This window comes from Anticarsia gemmatalis, chromosome 2 (assembly GCF_050436995.1).
Source record: "Anticarsia gemmatalis isolate Benzon Research Colony breed Stoneville strain chromosome 2, ilAntGemm2 primary, whole genome shotgun sequence".
NCBI classification, from domain to species: Eukaryota; Metazoa; Arthropoda; class Insecta; order Lepidoptera; family Erebidae; genus Anticarsia; species Anticarsia gemmatalis.
In genome coordinates, this window is record NC_134746.1 from 14015248 (window position 1) to 14037616 (window position 22369).

The 22369-nt window shown below is 35.2% G+C and overlaps 1 protein-coding gene across 2 annotated transcripts; it reads left to right on the forward strand.

Annotated features, from left to right (window-relative positions):
• Positions 1 to 15614: 15614 nt before the first annotated feature.
• Positions 15615 to 22318, forward strand: LOC142985835 (dual specificity protein phosphatase MPK-4-like). Of its 2 annotated transcripts, none has more exons than XM_076134083.1 (9): positions 15615 to 15922; positions 16065 to 16191; positions 16517 to 16648; positions 16836 to 16935; positions 17336 to 17571; positions 17869 to 18042; positions 18758 to 18930; positions 19289 to 19481; positions 19932 to 22318. In XM_076134083.1, the coding sequence occupies exons 2-9, from the start codon at positions 16086 to 16088 to the stop codon at positions 20033 to 20035; spliced, it is 1218 nt and encodes a 405-aa protein (XP_075990198.1). In that variant the 5' UTR covers positions 15615 to 15922; positions 16065 to 16085; the 3' UTR covers positions 20036 to 22318. The 2 variants fall into 2 exon arrangements, with proteins under 2 accessions (XP_075990198.1, XP_075990194.1); XM_076134079.1 differs by having other exon boundaries at positions 16075 to 16191.
• Positions 22319 to 22369: the final 51 nt, after the last annotated feature.

The window sequence follows — 22369 nt, forward strand, 5'->3', positions numbered from 1 at the left end:
AAGTTATTAAACTGCCTATAGTTTTCAACATTAAGTCCCTCGGGACAAAATATTTAACATAATATAATAACATTATTTTCGTTTGTACATATAAAATAATTATTTAATGTATTAATTTAATGTTTAGTTTTAATTATTATTCTTAAAATAGTTGACTATTACATAATACTAATATTCCCACTGGCAAGAGGAAAATCTCATCGTGACGATAAAAACGTGTCACAACGTTACGTCACAACTCTGCAAAATTTCAAAAGCTTTAATTTAAGTTGATTGTCATATTATTACCTCATAAATATGTCCGTCATCAATAGCCGCATAATTGTTTAATTTCCCAACTGTTATGAGCAATTTCTAGAAACCGCGAATGACTTGCCGTCTTGCCGTAGAGAGTTTTCCTTGTGATGACATCTTGGGACCCTTGCACATAAGCTTATTTTAGCGCGCCGACATCGCACATTTTACCATTATCTCGATTTTTATGCGCCGTTAGCGTGAATTAACTTAGTGCATGGCATGTGTTTGAATACTTTGTTTAATACCATGATGAGGGTAATACTCACAAGCATTTGTATTAAGCTATATGTCTACTCATTCGTGTGCAAATCTCTACCGCGTCGACAAAACAGCAAGCCGTGAGTTTATTGCCGTTTTTTCTCACGAGCTACAAGCTGGTAAAGTAGTATTTCTTCCCTAAACGGACGAAAAATACAATATATTGACTACTTCAAATACTTTGTAAGAACTTTACGAAATAAAGGATATTTTGAATTTGACAGCCGAGCGTTTGCCACGCGTCCTAATAGCGTTCGACTCGCGATGTCGACGCTTTTAAATTACGTAGTGAGTAAGATTCTTTATAGCGAACGGTAGCATTTCAACACGATACAAAGGTCGTTATAATTTGTAAGAGATATACATGAGTCATAGTGTCATTGACATTTAGAGTTCTATTCGAAATAACATTGTTTGTGTATTTAGGCTAGTGCATAATAATATGCAAGTTGTTACTATTTTGGTAGTGAAATAGATGACGCTTAAGTCTAAGCAGTTTATTTAAAAATAAATAGCCAGATTCAGTTTATGTATAAGTTTCATATAACTTCTCTGGTAAATAAAAGAAAAGTACACTTTTTTCTTTGAGTTTCTAGGACTCCTACTTTCATTGGCAGTGAAATAATGATCGTTTAAACACTACACCAAGTACGATATTTTATTAACGTTAAACCTAAACAAAAGTTAAAATTCTTCCTACCTTTTAAGGTAAGAAAGGGGAAAGAGATTAAGAGTTTGAAACTGTTAATCTCTGTCAAAATGTGCAACACAATTGCTTTACTTATTGATCAGTGCTTAAGAACGGCAAGCACTAAAATGTGATTGAAGTCTGGCTCACTGTATGTATGTATGTATGTATGTATGTATGTATGTATGTATGTATGTATGTATGTACGTATGTTATTTGCATGCATCATCTATACATATACATACTAATATTATAAAGCTGAAGAGTTTGTTTGTTTGTTTGAAAGCGCTAATCTCAGAAACTACCGGTCCGATTTGCAAAATTGTTTCAGTGTTAGATAGCCCATTTATCGAGGAAGGCTATAGGCTATATCATCACGCTACGACCAATAGGAGCAGAGTAACAGTAAAAAATGTTACAAAAACGGGGAAAATTATGACCCATTCTCTCTTATGTGACGCAAGCGAAGTTGCGCGGGTCAGCTAGTCTAATATAATCTTACGTGTGTAAAACACTGGTTCGGAACATAAATATATTAAATACATACAAACATAAGTAAATGTAGGTGTTAAATAAGTAGTTACATGCTCGCGCGTCACTCAATGATGTTTCCTTTCCCTCTCCATTGCTGGTCCATTATGTAAAGTGGGAGATGCACTGAGGATTAACGGTTCAATGAACTGTTAAGTGTTTATTAAATTGTGTAAAGCTGTTCTTTTTAGGGTACCGTGGATTTACAAAGGAATTCTCAGCACAAAGTATAATAAAATGAAATGTTCTTCGCGTCTCTTTTTTTGTACTTTGCTGCTTGTACGGATTTTCAGTTTTCGCAAAAGGATAAAATGGTTTATGAGGAGATTATCTTTGTGTAGATGGAGCAAATAATAACCATAATGATTTTGTGCAGATTAGTTAAGATACGGTAATTGAAATTTCAAAATAATCTGTAGCTTTGTAATCCAGCTTAAAGTTTAGTCTGAACAACTGCCGTTTACTGGATCCACTTTAATCCTTTAGCTCATATACCTTAGTTGTGGACTTCCTCACCAAAAAGGATATGTCCCTGAACCCTTTTTAGGGTGGTTATGACATTTTAGTCTAAATATCTTGAACCCTCATTAACACAGGAACTAAACCTTCTATAACAGTGTACCAACCACATTCGCTCCCTGCATAACAGGTCGGATGACTAGGAAACAGACAGACAACATAGTATTACACAGCTGAGCACTCGTTACTTAATCGTCACTGCTCACCGGACGAGTGATCACGCTGTACGGAAGTGCAGAGTGATACCACCCTGTGAAGTGATCATGTGAGCTTCTGTTACGTGGACTAAGGTAGTAGAACTGTGGACCATGGATTGATATCACTACATTTTAAAATAAAGTCCCCTCGATCTGTCTGTCTGTTCGCAATGTACTCAAAATTTACTGAATGTATTTTCATACGGTTTTCATCAAAAGATAGAGTTATTTAGAGAGATGTTTGAGTATACTTTTTAAAGCCGATGCGGGCGCTTTATAATACTCGTAACTGAAATGTGGAGAGAATGGAATTTCAGACGAAGTCTCAATTCAATTAACAGGCTTTCTTCCTGTATCACCTATTGAAGCCCTAGAGTATTTCCAAAACAATCTCCACGAAATGATTCTTAACTAACAAACATCATCAGCAGTTTAAAAGATTTGAAAATTAACAAAGGAATCGAAATAACCATTATCTTCTACAAACCGTTCACTTTAGACTTGAAAATCCAGCTTAGAATTCATTCAGAATGGGTAATATCATTTCATGGGTATTAGGTACATTCAAGAGAAGGTGAATCCAGGACCATCGATAAAAAAAAGAAACACTCATATCAGTGATTAGGCATACCCGGAACATATATATCATTAAACAGCCTAGTCTAAATGTCACCAACAATAGCCCGATCACAATGGTGTTATGAAACCCCATGAGATTAGATCTACATCGACTCTTGCGCAGGGCTCACACGTAACAGCCTTTGTCTGTGATGCACACGAATACTGGATACGATTGTTCTTTAGCCTACTGACATCTATAGCTACTATTATCTATTAAAAGTTACTTCATATGATGTTCAAGTTGTTCGAGGCGCCCGTTGCCAGTTAAGCAACCCTTGGCGCGGACATTCCATAGATGGGTGACCGGTGTCAATTTAGTACGTATTTTTTTCTAAACTTTGATGTAAAACCTAATTACGTGTGTATTTAGAAGTATATAAGTCTATTTATCAGTTGTCTGATTACCATAGCACAAGCTCTACTTTTGAATAGAACCAGATTTAAGTGTGTAAGTTGTCCGAATATATTATTTATTTATTTGCGTTTAGTATAAATGAAAGAACAGTGTTCAAGGCATTTACGTTCCCAATGTAGGTAACATATTATGTACATACTTACAAGCGGTCAAATGTGAGCAATAAGTCATTAAATGTTAATCCTAGCTCTGACATTAATTTTAATAACATCTTTTGGGACCGTGGGAGCGGAACATTAATTCTCTCTTAATAATATTTGTAATTTGTAATTAACAAGGAAACATAAACGATAGGATACGCGTATTTGTTATATAACCATAGTGCATACGCGTTCGATTTCAAAACTCTGTGGGAACCAGAGACAAGCACACTCCCATAGACAACGTTCTTTGTGTCTATGATAAGTGCGTGCTAATTTTGTTTTTATAACGCTTTCGTTCTGTTGAATTCTGTAATTCTGGTTAGGTACTACACATTATTTTGTTGTTGACTTGCAGCGTTAGAAGTTCGCGTGAATGTCTGAATATTAAATATCAAAATGAAATCTTGGGTCTTCAACTATCTCTTCGAAAAATGTCATTAAAGTTGGTTCACTGGCTTTTCAGTGAAAGCGTAACAGATAGACTTCTGCATTTTTATGGATGAGATCAACTTGTAGTGGCTTAGCGGTAGCTTGCGCGAATTTTGCGCATAGATCTTAGATTCGATACACGAGGCAGGTCAAATAAAAAAAACGCGTAGTTCTGCCAGAATTTTTAGTGATTACTAAATATCTGTGTCCCTAATGAGATTTCGAGAGGACATTAGACCCCGCATTCGAACCCGCGCTTTTTGCATTATAAGATAATATCATTGAATTACGCTGTCCATCTTTCCAAACGTGTCAATACAGACTTACCGACCAGTGTATGCCTGCACTCTTCCCACGCAATGCAAGTTGATTAATAGCTAGTTAACTAATAAGAGTGTACAAAACGTCGTTTGTTCCCAATAGATGTTATGTAACATTAGTTCACACAACACGACCTCTTGTTAGGAGTTTAATGCACTCGCTATTTGTAGTACATTGTGAAAATGTAGGACGTAGGTGTAGACTGTAGGTCGAAGTAATGTGAGCACTTTAACCACTGCACACAGACGTTTTGGGTCTAGGAGCTAAATTGGTTGCAACGCGTTTCCCTGAAGGGGGTTCAATACCCACATGAAAAAAATATACCTACAATAAATGAATGTAACAAACGGCCTCTATGGCGCAGTGGTTAAGGTGGTCGCGTCGGGGTTCGATTCCTACACGGAAAAAAACTATTGTAATTAAATATATCTTTATATAATAGTTCTGATGTTGTACATCGTGTTCATTATTTGTACCTTCCTAAAGTCGGAATCAATACAAAATTGGTTCTGAATGAACCAAATTCCATTTTCTTGACTAAAACCGACGACTGTTACTGGAACACAGGAGTTTGTTTTTAAGAATTATTTAACACTAGCTGTGCCCGCGACTTCGTTCGCGTGGAATAGTGACTATGAGCAGCGTTTTTTTTTAAATATATACTTATTTTTATTTTGGATCATAATCACAGTCATTTTGGGTAGCTAAAAAACCTACTTTATTGTAATGCTTCTCTATATTCAATATTAGACGTATGGCCATCGGGGGTGAAAGCATACAGGCTGCTGGGATTGCTAACACGGGACAGAGCCACATACAATCGACCGTGCGAAAAACAGCTGATACTTAGATCTACACCCACAACTTTTAGAGTCTGACCTTGAGCTTTATTAATTGTCATGGCGAAACATTGGCTCACTGGAAACTGAATTCGTTTAAAACTAAACGGAAAATTGTTTGGAATGAGAGGAATCCGAGGAATAAAAACACTCACCTTTTCCGCACCCTGTTAAAATCTCTGCTTCTATCAGATTTCGTTGTAAATTTGTTACTTTTAATCTAGTACAGTTGCAAAGTTTTGGTGGGCTTAAATTTCTAAGGTGCATTATGGGTACGCCGATTTTTAATTTTATTTTGTGAGCTGGTAGTCCAGGAGCACTAAGAGATTCTAAAAATTCTACTGGGTAGCTGGTAGATTCTCCTTCTTCCATAACTCTGTTAATAGAGATATACTCTACATTATCCCCCGAAACTAAGCTCAAAATTTCAGCGTTTATTGCTGCTGCTTGGTCGTTTCGTGGAGTCAAAATTGCTCTTTTGCAAAGCCAGGAATTTTCGCAGGTTAGTATTTGCGTTTGGTTTCCATACACCTTTGAAATGAGGTCTCGTATTGATGAAACTTTGCTGCATAAGTTTTCATTGAGAACAACTTCTCCTTGTTCTTGCGGATACACACCGTTACCGATCTCCAGTAATAACTCTGAAAACTCTTGAGCATTTTGATTGCCTCCGATTTGCGCTCGCATATTTAAAGTCAAATGCAAAGGGATAATGTAATGCCACAGATGAGAACTCTTTAGACAGGCTCTAACTTGATTAAGTTAGAGCCTGTCTAAAGAGTTCTCATCTGTGGCATTACATTATCCCTTTGCACTTTACATTATCCCTTTGAACAAGGGCTGATTAGCCCTTGTTCCGCGTGGTATTACAGGGAGAGTCTGACGAAAATCGCCACAAAAAAGTACAGTAATGCCACCCATAGTTTGGTTATTTTGTTTGATATCACGCAACGTTTTGTCTACTGCTTCAACTGCTTTTCTATTTGCCATTGTGCACTCATCCCATCAGCTGCAAGGCTGCAATCATGAAGAACCTTATTAGCTTTATCGCTGTTTCTTGAAATATTACAAACAGGGTTTTCTGTGCGGTCTAAGTCGATCGGAATTTTGAACATTGTAAGTGCAGTTTTTCCTCCTGGTAATAAAGTGGCTGCTATGCCCGATGAAGCGACAGCAAGCGCAATTTTACTTTGGCTTCGTACCTTCGCCAAAATCACTTTTGTAAGAAATGTCTTGCCCGTTCCTCCGGGAGCATCTACAAACAACATTGCCCCCAAAGCACTGTCTACGCTGCGACACACCTGGTTGAATATTGAACGCTGTTCTTCAGTTAGTCTCGATACATCAGTTTGTAAAATGTCTGCGAGATCTACTGGATCATAGTTAATTTCCATCGCGTAATCTCTTTTAATACGTTCACCGTCACATGATGGCTCGGGTATGCCATATTGAGAAATAGGATTACCACCAATTGATATAACTATATCTTGAATAGCCAACAAACAACGATTCAAGTAACTTTCACGTAATCTCTCACTAATTTGGTTGTCATCATTTAGTTGCGCGTGCCTGAAAAAGTCTTCAGTTAATTTGTTCTGATACTTATGCCATAATTGTGAAGCATCAGAAAATGCACAGAACACCAGCATGACTGCAAACAAATGGCGCAATCGCTGTGGGCTTTCGCTAATAATTGCTTCAGACAAAGCATCATCCCAGTGTTGATCCCCAACCAGTAAGTGACGTGCCCGGCAAGCCGCTTGATATGTAGGGTGTACGATATTATCAACCTTTCGGAGCTCGGCAAAGGAAGTAGGCCCTCGAACAACATGTAGAAGTAGGCGTAGGGCGTAGGTAAAAGCATTCGGAGTTATTTGGATGCACCGTATAAACCCTACCAATGACGTGTTCTTTAAAAATACCCAGTTCACCTACTACTGCTGTTCCACGTTTTCTGCGGTAAAAAGTAGTCTTTATGTTGCGCCAGGCTCTAAAATATGTCGGTACAAAATTTCAACCAAATCCGTCAAATAGTTGCGGAGATTAATGGTGCCTATGTATAAGCATAGAATAGTGTTCGACGTGATTCTTTAATTTGACATAACTTTTTTATTTATGAACCGATTGACATGAAACAAACACTAAAGCATAACTGAAGCATACCACAATATATTCGTGAAAACCGCATCCAACTCGGATCAGCCGTTTCTGAGATTAGCGTGAACAGACAAACAGACAAACAGACAAAAAAAAAGTTAATTACATTTTTGGGTTCGACATCGACATAACAATAACCCTTGCTATTTTTTTTATTTTTATTTTCAATGTACAGACAGCACTTTTCTACAATTTTATTATATGTATAGATGACGGTTTTTTTAGCCCCTTACTGTCCTACTGCAGGGCAAGGGTCTCCTCCCAAACTAGGGAGGGGTTAGGCCTTGATGACGGATTTATTTTAGGTTTTTTTATCACTTTAGTAAAAGTATGCAGCCTCTTGCATACACCGTGGTATTTGTTCCAAAGTGGCCAGCTTCCGTTCTCGTCTGATGCAAATAAAATTATAGTATTTAATTTAGTCTGGTTGCTAACGTCCGCAACTTGGCTCATTGACATACCGATGTAGTAAAATGTTGAGCAAAACTAACGCAAGGAATATATGTCATAAAGTGAGAGTAAATACCTAGGTACTACTAACTTGCACTACTTGTATAAAACATATCGGATTGGCACTTCAATTTTAAGTTGGTCTAAAACCACATTAAACAATGCATGATTAATTCCTGTGTAAATGACGTCAAGAAATAAAAATTTGGCGAGATTAGAATTTGGGATAGGCTCTAGTCTTTCAATCATGAGATTTTTTAATCCAAAATGTCATAACCAATATTAAGATCCAGGCTAAGATTTAAGTCTGGAACCTCTTTTTAGTTGTGGTGACACTTAATACAAAGAAAGACCTTTCAGGAAGCATGATTTTCTCACAATATTTTCAATGTTTTAGCAAATGATTATTATCTTTGATACACACAAGATTTCTAAAAGTTAACCTGAGTATTTGAACCCTCAATTTATGTGTCTTTAATTTCGAAGGTGACTGGTTTATCCCAGGCTTACTCACTGCTGCAAAAGTAACCCATTGTCGAAAATACCAGGATTATATTCCATAATATATGCGTATATGAGTAGGTAATTCTGTGACATGGTTCCAAGTGACTTTCGTTTTTATTCAAATGTTGCGACTAAAGCAAGAAAGTAATGTGAATTGTTGTACACCCACATTGTTTTGCTTCCTATTGTTACTATACTTACAATTCAATTTGTTACTGAATGCTGGATACTCTTTGTCTTAATATCTCGCATTGTTCTGCTAATCACTAAATAAGGCTGTTTTATGGTTCGCGAGCGTGGAAACTTTACCACTGTTACATGGGTTTTACTTCTATTAATTTCATGGTTTGTTAGCAAGAAGATCGTAGATATTTTAACGGTTTGTAAAGTAAATAAAATAGTTTTCAAGTAACAAGGTAAGCCAATAGAATAGAAGGGGTCTTGTTTTTTCTTTCTCTCAAAGTCAACTTGTCAGATTTGTCCAAGTCGCCCGAAGGTCCCTGATGAAAACAATCAGAAAACTGAGGATACGACGATATATTGGACTTTCCTGTGGCCCCACGGAGGCTCTCAAATACGTTTAACAAACAAGTACCCATCTATTTATTATCTCCGTCGAAGTTCATTTGAGCATTGAATATTTAATCGTAATTTCGATCATCACTTTGCTATTACCTGCTTTTTAAACCTTTTTAGCCTCAAAGAAAGCAAGTAATAAAAAGATGGTATATAAAACTTTGAGCTAAGATCCTCAAAGTACATTTTAGCTTGCTAATGAAGCCTGTACGACCAATAGGGTGCAAAGCCCCGAGCCGTCAGTGCGGCACGTTCACCCGGCGCTTCAGTAAATAGCATAGGAAGTGAGTGCTGTGTGATTGAGCGGCGGCGGCGCGGATCCGACGACTGGGCATCCGTGGCCGTTACGTCATCATATCACTGAGGTTATACTTGTTGTAAGTTATGTACATTCTTCGTATTAGTATCGTCATGAACACATGTTTCTATTGTTAGTTCTTCGGACAACTTGTAGTAAAAACATGTTAGAGATAATTGATAAATCGCTCAATTCTGAAACAGTCGTTGATTTAGGTTATGTTTAAAATAGCGTTTTTTTTGTGTTCTACCCCCTCGTTTGGGAACGCCAATAGCTCCATACTTTCCGATGATTGAGTTAATGTTCTTTTTCCTCAGTAGGACTTAAGACTGCGTGTCAACAAACTACTTAATCAGTCCCTCAGACAGTAATTTCTTGATGAAAGGAAATGCATATTGTCATCGTATTCAGTTGGCTACTTTTTATACAAAGAAGTACACAGGATTTCTCACCTGTCTAGAAACTTAATTGCAACAGTATAAACCTATGCAACCTTCAGATAGCCTGTGAGATATAGCACAGAACATTTTCCTCGTGTTACGTTACAGTGAAAGAGCGCATACGTGGTGACGTAACGCGCTCCCAATATGCGCGCAGTTAAGAAACGCATGGCGCCGTTGTTCACTTATATTTACTTGAATTAATTACATATGTACTGGTATTTTGTGGTTTATTATTCATGCGAGAGGTTGGTTTTTCCCGATACCTGAAAAATACATACTTACCACGCCTTCTGTACGCGAATTTCTAGACAGAGTTGTATAAAATACACTCGCGCTTCGCCATTAACAATGTTAGCCCTATGTAATAGGGGGCAAGTCTATAGTCTAAACTGTTATTTATTACGATTAGGTATAATATGTATATTATCCAGGTGAAGGCGGTAGTAGTAGGTAGTATACATATAAGTAAATTATATCCACTACTATTGTACTGCTCGACTAGACCCGGACCGAGACCTAAGTTTGCAAGGCTGGCTATTAGGCGGTTAAAGGCATTGCATCTCTTCAAAAACATTAAAATGAATCAATTTACCCTATTGTCCTACTATCTGACAAAGTGATCCTCTCAGAATTGCTTGCAAGTGCTAAGCCTGAGTTTACAACGCTAACTAAGTGCAGGTTGGGAACTTCGTATTTCGTTAAGAACTGTTCTAAACAACTCTTAGGCATGCAACGTTTCGTTCTATGTATGTATTCTAGGTATTTACTTTTTATTATTTAATTTTTATTTTTAAATTTTTATTTATAAATTTTTAATTAGTGATTTATTATTAGTAAATTACTTTGCATGTTACCAATCGTGGCCTAGACCGCATCTTCTAGTAATAAATAATTGTGTTAGTGGTATTTAGTTAAATAGGTTTTACGATTTTATAATGATTAACTACGAGGTGAATCTATCTGTTCTTGAATTTTGATAAATGTTATACAAATACAAACCTGTAAATAATTAATTGTGAAGATTCATAAAAAATATGCAACCTATGAAGCTCCCACCTCAGCCTTCGTGGTTATTTTTTTTTAAACCACCCAGAAGGAGGAGCCCCGCGAAGCGGGGCTCCGGCGACATCTTCAAACTCTCATTATAACTATGTTACGGCATATAATTATATCCCTAGGGATATAACTATGTTACGGCTTTATCTATCTTACTGCGACATATATGTATATTGTTATGGAATATCTTATGTTCTCTGTAATATTGTGGATGGCTATAGGTGTTTTTTTTTCAGATTTTCTCTTTACTTCTACTCAAATGTCTGATTCATTAATTGAATGAACATAGTGGTAGGTTTTATTATATAGTACCGTAATAACAGTAAAAGATAAAGGTTTTATTATAAGGTCGTTGAAGTTTTAAACATATTTTATCTAAAACTAAATAATGGTTTTTATATGAATCCTGTAAGGAAATAAGCATTCTTTATTTGCAGTAGATTGCAAATATCTTCACTAGAAGCTAGTTATTACTGAAATCCGGCACAATTTATAAGACCATAACTGATAATCATCAAAACTTTCACTTCACAAAGATTACAATTGAATACTTGTTAAATATGAGTGTATTTTCCTCAACATATCGCATGTCACGCCCATGTTATTATAATTTAGTTTCTATTACACATTCTCGCGTGGTTCGTACAAGGCGCAACATGGCCGTCGTCCAAGGACGATGTTGCATCAAAATATGTGGACATTTTGTAATAATAATAGACTTTGAACAAAGAAATATTAATATTTTGAGTTGCGAGATAATAATGTGCGTGTTAGTTGTTAATTATTGTTTTATATGCTTGTTATGTTGTCATTTTCTGGTAATTTGTTTGATTCGATTGGTAATTCAACTAAATTTTAGGTTGCATGAGGAATTATAGTCCAAAAACATAATAGAGAACTTAACTTCGAAAATACACTACTATCAATTATACATTTAATTTTATACATAAAATCACGCCTTTTTCCCATAGGGGTACACAGAGAAAAAGATTGCCACTTGGTACGATTTTTACAAACTTCCTTTGCCTCATGAAGTAAATAGTCCGTTAAGTTTTTCTTATAAAACATAGTTTAGTATAACAAGACTAGAAGTAAGAACTCCCTAATTAAAAGCATCATGTGTTGCCAATTCATTTCACAACATAAAAAATTACAATAATACTTTCAGTATTTTGGTTTTTCCTCATTTGATTGCAAATGGCGTCCGCAAAATAATGATTACGTATAACCTAGAGTTGTTTTGACTTGCGTTATGCATTAACCAAAGTCCAAGGTTGCTTGAGAAAGTGGGACCCTAAAGGCCAATGTTGGTGCCATTAGTGTTAGTGATTTGAATGATTTGGAACCAACGTTGGTCGTCATGGGATTGTGAAATCCTCAAAATCATAAAGGACAAAGTCACTGAATAAGAATATTTTAAGACCTCAGCATTTGTTCGTTCTTAAACTACTATTTTTCGATTTAGACCCACTGGAAAGAAAATTTTGGTTCGAACTGATTATTGAAATCATTCTATTGAGATTACATAGGTAATCCTAATTTTTTTAGGACAATGTTACCATGTGCTTCATACATAAATATTTTTGTTTTTATTTCTTAGGTAATTTAACAGTGTTTTAATAAATTTTAGCGCTAGAGAAATATGCATTGCGTGTTTGGAAAGTCCCCAAGCAAAATAAACGTGAGTGGGTCAAACAAATATTTTGTTCCGTGTTGCAGACTCGAACCCACTAGCACACGTTGATAGCAACCTTGACCACTGCACCCCCACCGCTTCAGTTCGCATGTAATATTTATATAACTTGTAAGTATTCATTAAGTGTCGAAATATGCCAATAATCGTAAGCAATTTGTTCTTAATTTTGGTTTACGGTATTTTCCATGGGTTGGTTGTGGTAAGTTTACTGTTCTGCCTTTTTTGGTTTTAATGGAAGACTGTTCTTGTGTTTAAACGGTAAAAAATATTGTGAAAGAAGCATTTGCAATCATAGAAATAACAGATTCAAAGTACAATAAGACTCGATGCAACTGCATATTTGCAGATCACAAAAATACTCATTGGGTGCGGAAATCGAACTCACGATCTCCGCAATCAGTGTTAACGGAAAGGAATGATTTTGCCAGTGATATGTCAACAGTAAAAATACAAAGATGACTTCATTAACAACGTGTGCCTATAGAGATATTTTTAAAGTGTGGAGCTTTCATAATAAACTTTAAGCTACATGACAAGTACAACGTTATATAACTACATAAAAAAGCTTAAAATCATGTCAATATGTTCTCGGAACTTTACAATACAGCATCACATTGTTGACCCGGACATCACATAACACCAAGGACACACTAGCGCCACCTATAAATTGCAACAATCTGCTTATGGCAAGTACACAATAGACATTTCGCTTGTGTCAATAACGCTTGTCATGATGATGCACTGCTTTTTGAACATTTGTACACTTTTAATCATAACAGGGTTGGAGCTTTCGCAAGCTTTGAAAGGCTTTGTAATATATGATCGGTGTGTAATTTTTAAGGAATTGACGTTTAGATTAATGATTTAGTTTTTTGATATCGTGGCTTAACAGTTTACTAAACAATAAAACAGCACAATATTTTAGTACTTCAAGATGGTTTTAAAGAACTAGATGTCCTTAATTTGTAATTAAGTATTTTTTTTTCTTTTATTTCAAACTTACAACAATGATTGAGAATTAGCTAAGTGATCAGTTTCGAAATCATGGATCAGTTTGTTCAAAAATGAAAAGTAGTAACTGAAAAAATTCTTGTGCTATCTCTCAAAAAATGTGGAATTCTTTCCACATTTTTTTGAGAGATAGCACAAGGCTACTGGCAGTAGAATGTAAGTATGTTGACAACCCTGACCACACCCTACGCAATCGATGCGATCCAACAAGCCAACCATAGACACCATAGATCTGAACAATGATACAAGCTAAACACCGATCAACTTTCTAGCATCGCGCATATCATTACACTACAGTTATTTAGCCGATACTATTGTATAACGGCTCGTGTGACGCTGATCAACACGCCAAGTCTTTGCCAAGCTGTTGCCAAGCCGTTGCGCAAATACGCAGCACAGATAATTTCGATAATTTGCACGACTGTTGCAAGTTTTGATGACTTGTTATTTATGTATAAGTGGCAATCTTAGCTGCAGCGAACAGAATCCAATATGAAACCTAGTTTCGCACGAAATATCGATTACAAAAGATACAGCACAGCTACAGGAATTAGTATGTTGCACGTAGTATTTGTACTACCAACAACTTACTAACATCAATACTTCTGCGCAAATTCCTATTCCCTTAGCATTTCATGTCCAGAAATCTAAAGTTTTGGAAACAAGAAAAAGGAATAGGTATTTTTTTTTTAATTACTTCGTTTTACATTCCGAAATTCCTGGTATTATCAAAATAATAAAGCTTACGGTGCGAGTCCACTAAGCCTTAATAAAACTAATAAACATCTGTCAAGCATTGCGCGGGAACTCCTACGCATTGTCATAATCCGATAACCGTTGCACAACAGTAACGCAGTAGGCTTTATAAACTGGAATCTTGTACGAGTAATATCGCTGATCACTACTTTATTCTAGCTAAGATAATAATGCCGCATGATATCATAAATTCCATAAAACATATTCTTATAAGTAACTATTTTATCTATTGATCTTATTTAAGCAGCATGTAAAAAGTTATGGTAATCATTATTTTTTGAATCCATTGGCAATTAGAGTATTGGTAAAGGTAGGTATAGAGATAAGTCTAATTTTATGGTAACTATTTAAGCCGAGATATCACTTACGGGTAACATTATTAAAATGCGCAGTTTGAAATCTATAGAGAATTTAGACCTACAATGTAAAACGTGAGTAAAATTTTATAACGTTGTGTTGCTTAGGTACTTGTGGATGTTGGAGGACTCTAGGGAAATTATGCAGCAGTATGAAGCAGGCTTCATATTCATACTTTTCATTTGTTAGGTTCTTTGTCCAGGCAGTAAATAAATGGCGGAGGTAGTTTACCGTTCATATATGATCTGTACGTTTTTTTATACTGGGCTGCAACTTTATTTTGTTAGAAAATAGATACGAATAAGTATACTGAATATCTTGTTCAACATAATGTCAAAAACGCAGTGTTCATTGTACAAAAATATATTATTCTTATAGGCTTTTAAATATAAAATAAGTATGTAAATAGGTAAACAGGTATCCGTGTTTGAAAAATAAACGTAGAAAGTTGTTCAAACACGGTTTGTATTCATAAATTGTTTTAAAAGCACTTTTTTTATTTGGACTACGTGACTTTTAGTAAAGGTGGTTTATGAGGTCATTAATGAATGTAGATCAGGCTCATCGCAGCAATACATTAATAACTGTAAACAAACACAAGATTTTAAAGTGTTCCAGACATGGTTGATGATCGTGAGAACGTCGGCAGAAGCAGGTACCTACTTTATGGCTTAAATATATATTTTTTTGTTCCATAATAATATGTACGCTTAAAAAACATTATTAGGTATAGTACCTATTATTTGAAATAATAAATCAGAAAATAATCATATAGCAAAGCACATAGTTAGACCGAAACATAGCTAGTGTAATTTGAATATCTAACTTTCTAAGGTTGCTGAAAAATGGTGACTTTATATATATACTTATTGCCCTTATTCAGTTGAAGAATCTGGAGAACGGTCTTCTTTTACTTGAATATTGTTAAGCGCCTACATAAATACTCATACTATTAAAAATGACGTGTTGCTGCACGTTGCTGATACCGGTTTCATTTATTTTTCTAAAAAGTAGGTTAAGGTAAAAAGAAAATACATAATACTTCTTCCGTTGAAAATTTTGTTGCAGAGGAGTAAAGATATTATTACTCCAATCACTATAATATTGCTTTATAACATATCATACGTAATAAAAAATTTTAAGCAATAACGAAACGCATTTATTCCAATACAAAATGTGGAAATGGAAATGTCAAAATAAGAAAATACGCGCGGGATTCCGTTTATTCCACGCTTTTACATGAATTTCATTCATTTAAACCACTGGAAATAAATGCTATCAAGTGTTAATTACTTTCTACGACCCTGAAATTCATATAACTGTGCTCTATACCTCTGTAAACTGCTAAAACGTCGCAAAGGTATTGATTTTTCGTATATCGATTTTAGCTCACATTTATTTTGTTTACTCTTAGAACAAGGTTATTTATTACAGAATACTTTATTTTAAATGTGTTTTGAAGGTTTTTAAAAGGTGTTATAAGAGGAAATTCATTTATAAAGGTATTTTTAGGGTAATTCGAGATGGCTAGGCAACTGGCCGAAGTTGAGATACATGCAGCTGAAGATGACAGTTTTGAAGAAACTATTGATATCAGTGTGAATCTGATTGATGATGGGCTGTACTTGGGTAAGCAGAGATTTTATGAATAAATCATTATTTCGATGTAGGTACCTACATAATGCACAATTCATACAGCTAACATGGTTTTAAGGTCTAGTCTTAAAAAAGTTAAACATAAACTCAGTGTCTGTGTCTGTATTCTATACAAAACTATTGTTTTTGATTCGTAAGTAAAAATTAATTCAACCCCAACCCAAAAAGAATATGTATCACATAATTATATCAAGATGTTTTTGTAATATTTCTCAGTTACATTCTATTAATTATCTTTTAAATAGGTAGGGCAAAGTCAATAGTAAAAAATAATATGTTGTTTCGTTATAACTTGCAGGTAACCTGGCATGTGCTCGAGACTACAAATGCCTGGAGCGGCTTCAAGTCACTCATATTCTCACTATTGATGTGGTGCCTCTACCCAGAACTATACTGGACCGTGGCAATCTTACCTTCCATTATGTCAAATGTAAGTACTTTAATGATATAAAACTCTTTGATCTTTACTGATTGACTTATGAGCATTAAATAAGGATACATTTAGTAAATGTTTTCATTGACTGCAATACCATCATGGATGATATGGTTTTTTAGTTTTATATTTCAATTGTTAAATTCAATTGAAGTCCAACCCACACTTGGCTTTCATTTTGCAGTGGCAGACGTACCAAAAGAGGACCTGATCAGCCACCTGCCTGAGACCAATGAGTTCATCAAACAAGCTATTGCTGATGGAGGAATAGTACTAGTTCACTGGTAAGAATGAATAACTGTAATCCTTTAATGAGTCAGGGATTTCCTTTTATAATGAGAGAGGGCTCAGTTTGATTTCCTTTACCTGACCCTACCACAAGGAGGGACTTTGTATTCTTTCAACAAGTTTCAATAAAATCATCAGATTTGCATCTTGTTGGGTTGAATATCTATTTCAAGCATTTTAAAGATTTTTTTGTTTAAGTAAACTACAAACTATGACATCACAATGATTATTATAGATGTTACAACACCTTCCATATTTGTTATTCGATGTTTTAGTTTTTGTAAGCGAAAGCCACAATAGTTTAATAGTTTTAAGAAACAATATCTTGAATCTTTTGTGTAGTTTATCTCCCTTGCCACAAAATATTTACTCACTGCATAATTCTTATATTTTTAGCCATTTTGGCGTATCCCGCTCAGCAGCCGTAGTAATCGGCTACATAATGGAGAAATACGGCTTATGTTACGAAGAAGCATTCACACTGGTGAAGAGTAAGCGTCGCTTCGTCGGCCCCAACGTGGGCTTCGTGGCGCAACTCAAGCTATTCGGACATATGGGCTGCACACTCAACAAGGACGATCCAAGGTTCAAGCAGTTCCGGTTGAAGTTAGCTGGGCAGAAGTTGAAGCAAGGTAAACATCTGATTAAAAAAAATGTGTTTATAAAAGATATTTCTGTTTCTGGTTGATAGATGATCATGATCATATAATATTTTTTTTAGCAAAAACGTGTTATTTAAATTCATAAAGTTATGCCAATTTTTATTGTGACAGGAAGTTCTATATCAGGCAAAACTAGAAATTTGTTATTTTATGAAATCTGTAAATAATATATTTAGAAACAACATTTGAGAGAAAAAAGACTTATGTCTTTATAATACCCACTTTCTATAATTGCATTAGTAAACATATAACTTTGTGAACTTCCAGTAAAGATCCTGCCGCAATTATTCGCGGACCTAGTAAAGCCAGACCCTGGGCTAGTGCGAGAGAGACCAGACCCGATCGTGTACCGCTGCAAGAAGTGCCGGCGGATCGTCGCCAGTCAGAACAACATCATACCTCACGTGCCCAAGAGTATCAAAGTTGAACTGGCTAAGAAAGGTATAGTACCTACTACCTATATATAACCTTTGTTACTATTATTGTGAGGAGAGTTAGATTCTAGTTTCCCATTATATATTTTTTTATAACAAAACCTGTATAACTATTAAGTATATCCTAGACAATGAAGCTACTCTAAACCTGAATTGCTTTGTAAATAATCTATTTAATGTTCTTTTATTATTTTCTGAACTCTAGATGTTCCCCCAAATCTTTTTAATCAACTTAGATAACCATACATGAGTGCCTGCATAAAAAAATTAGCAATATGATAAATTATTTCATGTAACATCAACCTTATGCGGGACCTGGTGTAACTCAAAGTGAGCATATTTAATAGTTAAGTTGTATACTAACATAATTTTTGAAAACAAGTAGTTTGCTGCACTTGTAAGTAAGTATGGATTAATCTATACAGATAGACAAACAGCAGTTTAAAATATTGTACTAAAAGTAGTTACACTGTATTGGATAATTCATCCTATTAGTGTGTAAATAAAGTCCTTACTCTTTTATTATCTTATATCATCATGTTGTGTGTAACCTACAATTTGGATATAGAAAAGTAATAATAGAAAATAATAAGTATGTAATATTTTAGACATAACCATTAAAATATAAACTAATTAAGCAGTAACAGTTTAGTTGTGTTATATTATAAAATGTACTGTTTACAAAGTTCATAAACTATGATTAAATCTCGCGCTACTTGCAGGTATCCGGCCGCCACCTAGTAAGCTTACAGGTCTGACGTGCGCGGAGAACGGCGAGATCCTGCTGGAGAAGCTCAAGAGCCTCGCGTCACAGCTCATGGACATCAGCTGCGACGAGATGCCTGACGACACGCCCGGACAGAGCCACCAGGACACTGATGAAGGACCTAGCCAGGTGGGATAGTCACTTTATTTCTTTAAATATTTACTTTATGTTGAAGCATTTTGTTTGGATTTATGTCTAGCAGTAAACTGACATTTTCTCAAACTATGTTCTGATAGGCTAAACTTCAAAATATGTTTATGTCTAACTGCTTTCCTTTCACATATTAAAGTAAACTGACATGTTCAGTGATCATTCATTTATCTTATAGTTGAGTAGCAGATTATTTATGTTAATAAAAAATACCGCTTCCACCGCATTTACTAATATGATTTAAATCTGTCTCTGAGAAATATTATTTTTGTAGATGACAGTCCCTATATTTATAGTGTTATTTTATTCGCATTTCTAAGTGTAATGTGTTGGGCAGGTGCTGGACGGGTACAGCGAGACCAACATGGTGGACGCGTCCATCATCGCCCGCGCCGACCTGCCGGAGACGTGCCGCCTCATGTGGTTCGTGGAGCCCATGGCGTGGATGCGTGACGTCACGCACCTGCCGCACGGCAAGCTGCACTGCCCCAAGTGCCTCAACAAGATCGGCAGCTTCAGCTGGATCATGGGTATGTTGCTAACACATGAGCATTTTATTATCTTCAACCTTACTTAAGCAATGTATATAGTGGTTTTTCAAACAAAAAACTAATATTAGTAGTTCATTACTGGGCAAGATGACAACCATGTCCTACCAAAGTGAGGAATAGGTTAACCCTAAGAGGAAAAGTAAATTGAAGACATTAATATCCCACTTCTCTAGATCTATTCTCGTAATGGGATATATGGTCGGCCTTTAGTCCACCATGCCAGTCAAATAAGAAGTGAAGAATGATTTAATTAACACTCAGGCATGGGAGTTATCCTATGTGAAAACAAATAAAATTTTAAGGCTAAGTTTTCATCCCATAAGCTTGCGCAGAGCAAATAAGTACTGACTATACAGCTATCACTACTTACTTGTCTACCTATTAATTATTAAGGAACAATAATTCATTTAATTACTACTGTGTCCTCAGGTTGTAAATGTCCATGCGGTCAGAAGGTAGCGCCGGCCTTCTACCTGGTGCCCTCCAAGGTGGAGTGGTCCAACATCGTGCAGAACGTACAGATCACCGTGTGAACAACTACTCCGATATATGGTGACCCATAGAGATGTTGTCAACAAGAAGGTTTATGTTTGAGCCGAGAAATTGTTGGTGTGACGAGAAGATCCCTTGAATGTTTTTGATATTCACGAATATGGCATTTATTTGTTGTTAGAACCATTCTTACATAGATCAAAAGATTTGTTTTTGATCTATTGGGTGGAAACCACCTCTAAATGAATTACTAAATTATTATTTGTTTTTTTACATAATAAATCTCAAAGATTTTTCTTTCTTTGCAAGAGGTAACAAGCTTTATGTAGTTGAACCCAATATTCATGCAATGATTTTGACATTTTATTACGCCAGATATCAATCATATTATTTTATTTTATCAGTTAAGTAATTAACGATGTATGTATTCGTGAATATTAAAAAATGGTCCCGTAGAATGAATGTAAACAAAATGTAATTATGTATGATGAGATTTATAAAATCTCTAGTTGATCTAATATTTGATTTTTTGGATATATTGTCGGTCTTTTGTGATATATTTCGGATATATTGAATGAATATAAATACGACTGGTGTGACGTTCTTTGTAAAATGTGCTGTGATCTGTTAGCAGTTGGGTCTTGTGCCAGTTTTCATCACATGTTGATCATAGACAATAAATTCTACTCGACCAATTAAATACCTTTATCGCGAGAAACTTAAAATATGATACAAATTACTTACAGGCAATAAAATCGCACTTTGTATTTAGCAATAATAGTCAGTACATACGTATTATAGACAGTTACCGAACTCCAAATGTGATGGAAAATGGCGGCCCACCCGACTCTGATATAAAACTATATTATTTAGTATATTATTTAGTGGTTTCTAAATAATATTCTGCCCCACTAATAAACGCGGTGTAAGCGCGGACTAGTACGTTTGTCGCATTCAATTCAGTTTGAAACTATCTGTAAGTGAAAAAGACAAAACACGAAATATTCCGTGCTTACATGACGTTTATAATTATAGGCAGACGGTTTGCGAAAGGGCCCCAGTTTGAAAATAATGACCAAATGTATAAACAAAATGCGTAGTCACTTTTGAAAATGATATAGTGCAATATTTAACTAGTAATTTGCTAGAATTGTTTTAACAAACATACAAACAGATGGTCCAGTAATACCATATAGAACAATTAGATTATAATATTGAATGTAATTTTGACCCAATTCTAAATATTACCACTTCTTCATGTAACCGACTGATATTAGATATTGGTACTCTTTTCTAATAAAACTTAGTATGAGCTAAAGCGACATGGGCGATGGCAAAACAATATTATTATATCGTCAAATCACATACAGAAAGAATATTGTATGCGAATGTCGCCCAGAGGTATTAGATTCATATCCCGGGTAGGGTTAAAATATATTTCTTGAAATTATTCTGTCAAAAATTCTCAGTTATTCCCAGACTTATAAGGTCCTAGATAAAAATGCCTTACAAAGTACCTGATGGAATGGAGAGTACTCCACAGTGGTTCGCTGCTGCTGTAACCGAATATCTGCTAAGAAGACATTATTATTATGATTGGTTTTTGTCAAGTTCGGTCTCTTTAGCTGATGCTATGTTTACTCCACACTTGTTCAGTAACAAATCTTATATAATGGAAGCCTTCCTTACAATAATATTGTAGATACTCTAGCGTTTCGGTGCTTTTTTAGATGTCGGTATCTTTCTGTGTATATTATACGTGCTAAAGAACATCATTTGGTGAACTATGACTATGAAATAATTTATTTATTTAGTTAAAACAGCAGTTCCTGAGGCATTGTGTTAAAATTTTGAATAATTACTTGATGAATAATAAATGATTTGATTGATTTTGATATTATGAAACTTAGTAAACCTCTGGGCCTCAAAGGATACGAAAATCAGTCGATATTGTTGATCTGTCACTGGCTGCTTTAGTTACATTATAGCTCCACACATTATGATAGATCAAACTTTACAAGTATATTATGGACTGCTGCAACTTTTAATATAAGCTCCTTATTAATATAACCTCCTAAAAATATAAGATCCTGCGCAATTTCAATGAAAGTAAGCCCCCTTAAATTATGCTTTCAAAATCGAACTCTAGTGATTTTCAAATCATGTTCTTTAGTATGTAAATTGTAATATAATTTTGTAGATATTGATCATACTACTATACTTCCAGTAGTTTTTATTTATTTGAGTAACAAGTAATGAGTGTTAGGGTTGTTGACCGTTGGCTGTTGGCTTATACAGTGGAAATATATTATGTTTCAATATAACTCGTTTTATTCCTCTTGTCTTAAATAACCTTATAACTAATTAAAGCATTT

Coding starts and splice junctions, on each gene's coding strand:
- LOC142985835 (XM_076134083.1), top strand. CDS start 16,086: ATGGCTAGGCAACTGGCCGAAGTTGAGATACATGCAGCTGAAGATGAC. Junction 16,649..16,835: donor TACCTTCCATTATGTCAAAT/GTAAGTACTTTA, acceptor TTCATTTTGCAG/TGGCAGACGTACCAAAAGAG. Junction 17,572..17,868: donor TGGGCAGAAGTTGAAGCAAG/GTAAACATCTGA, acceptor GTGAACTTCCAG/TAAAGATCCTGCCGCAATTA.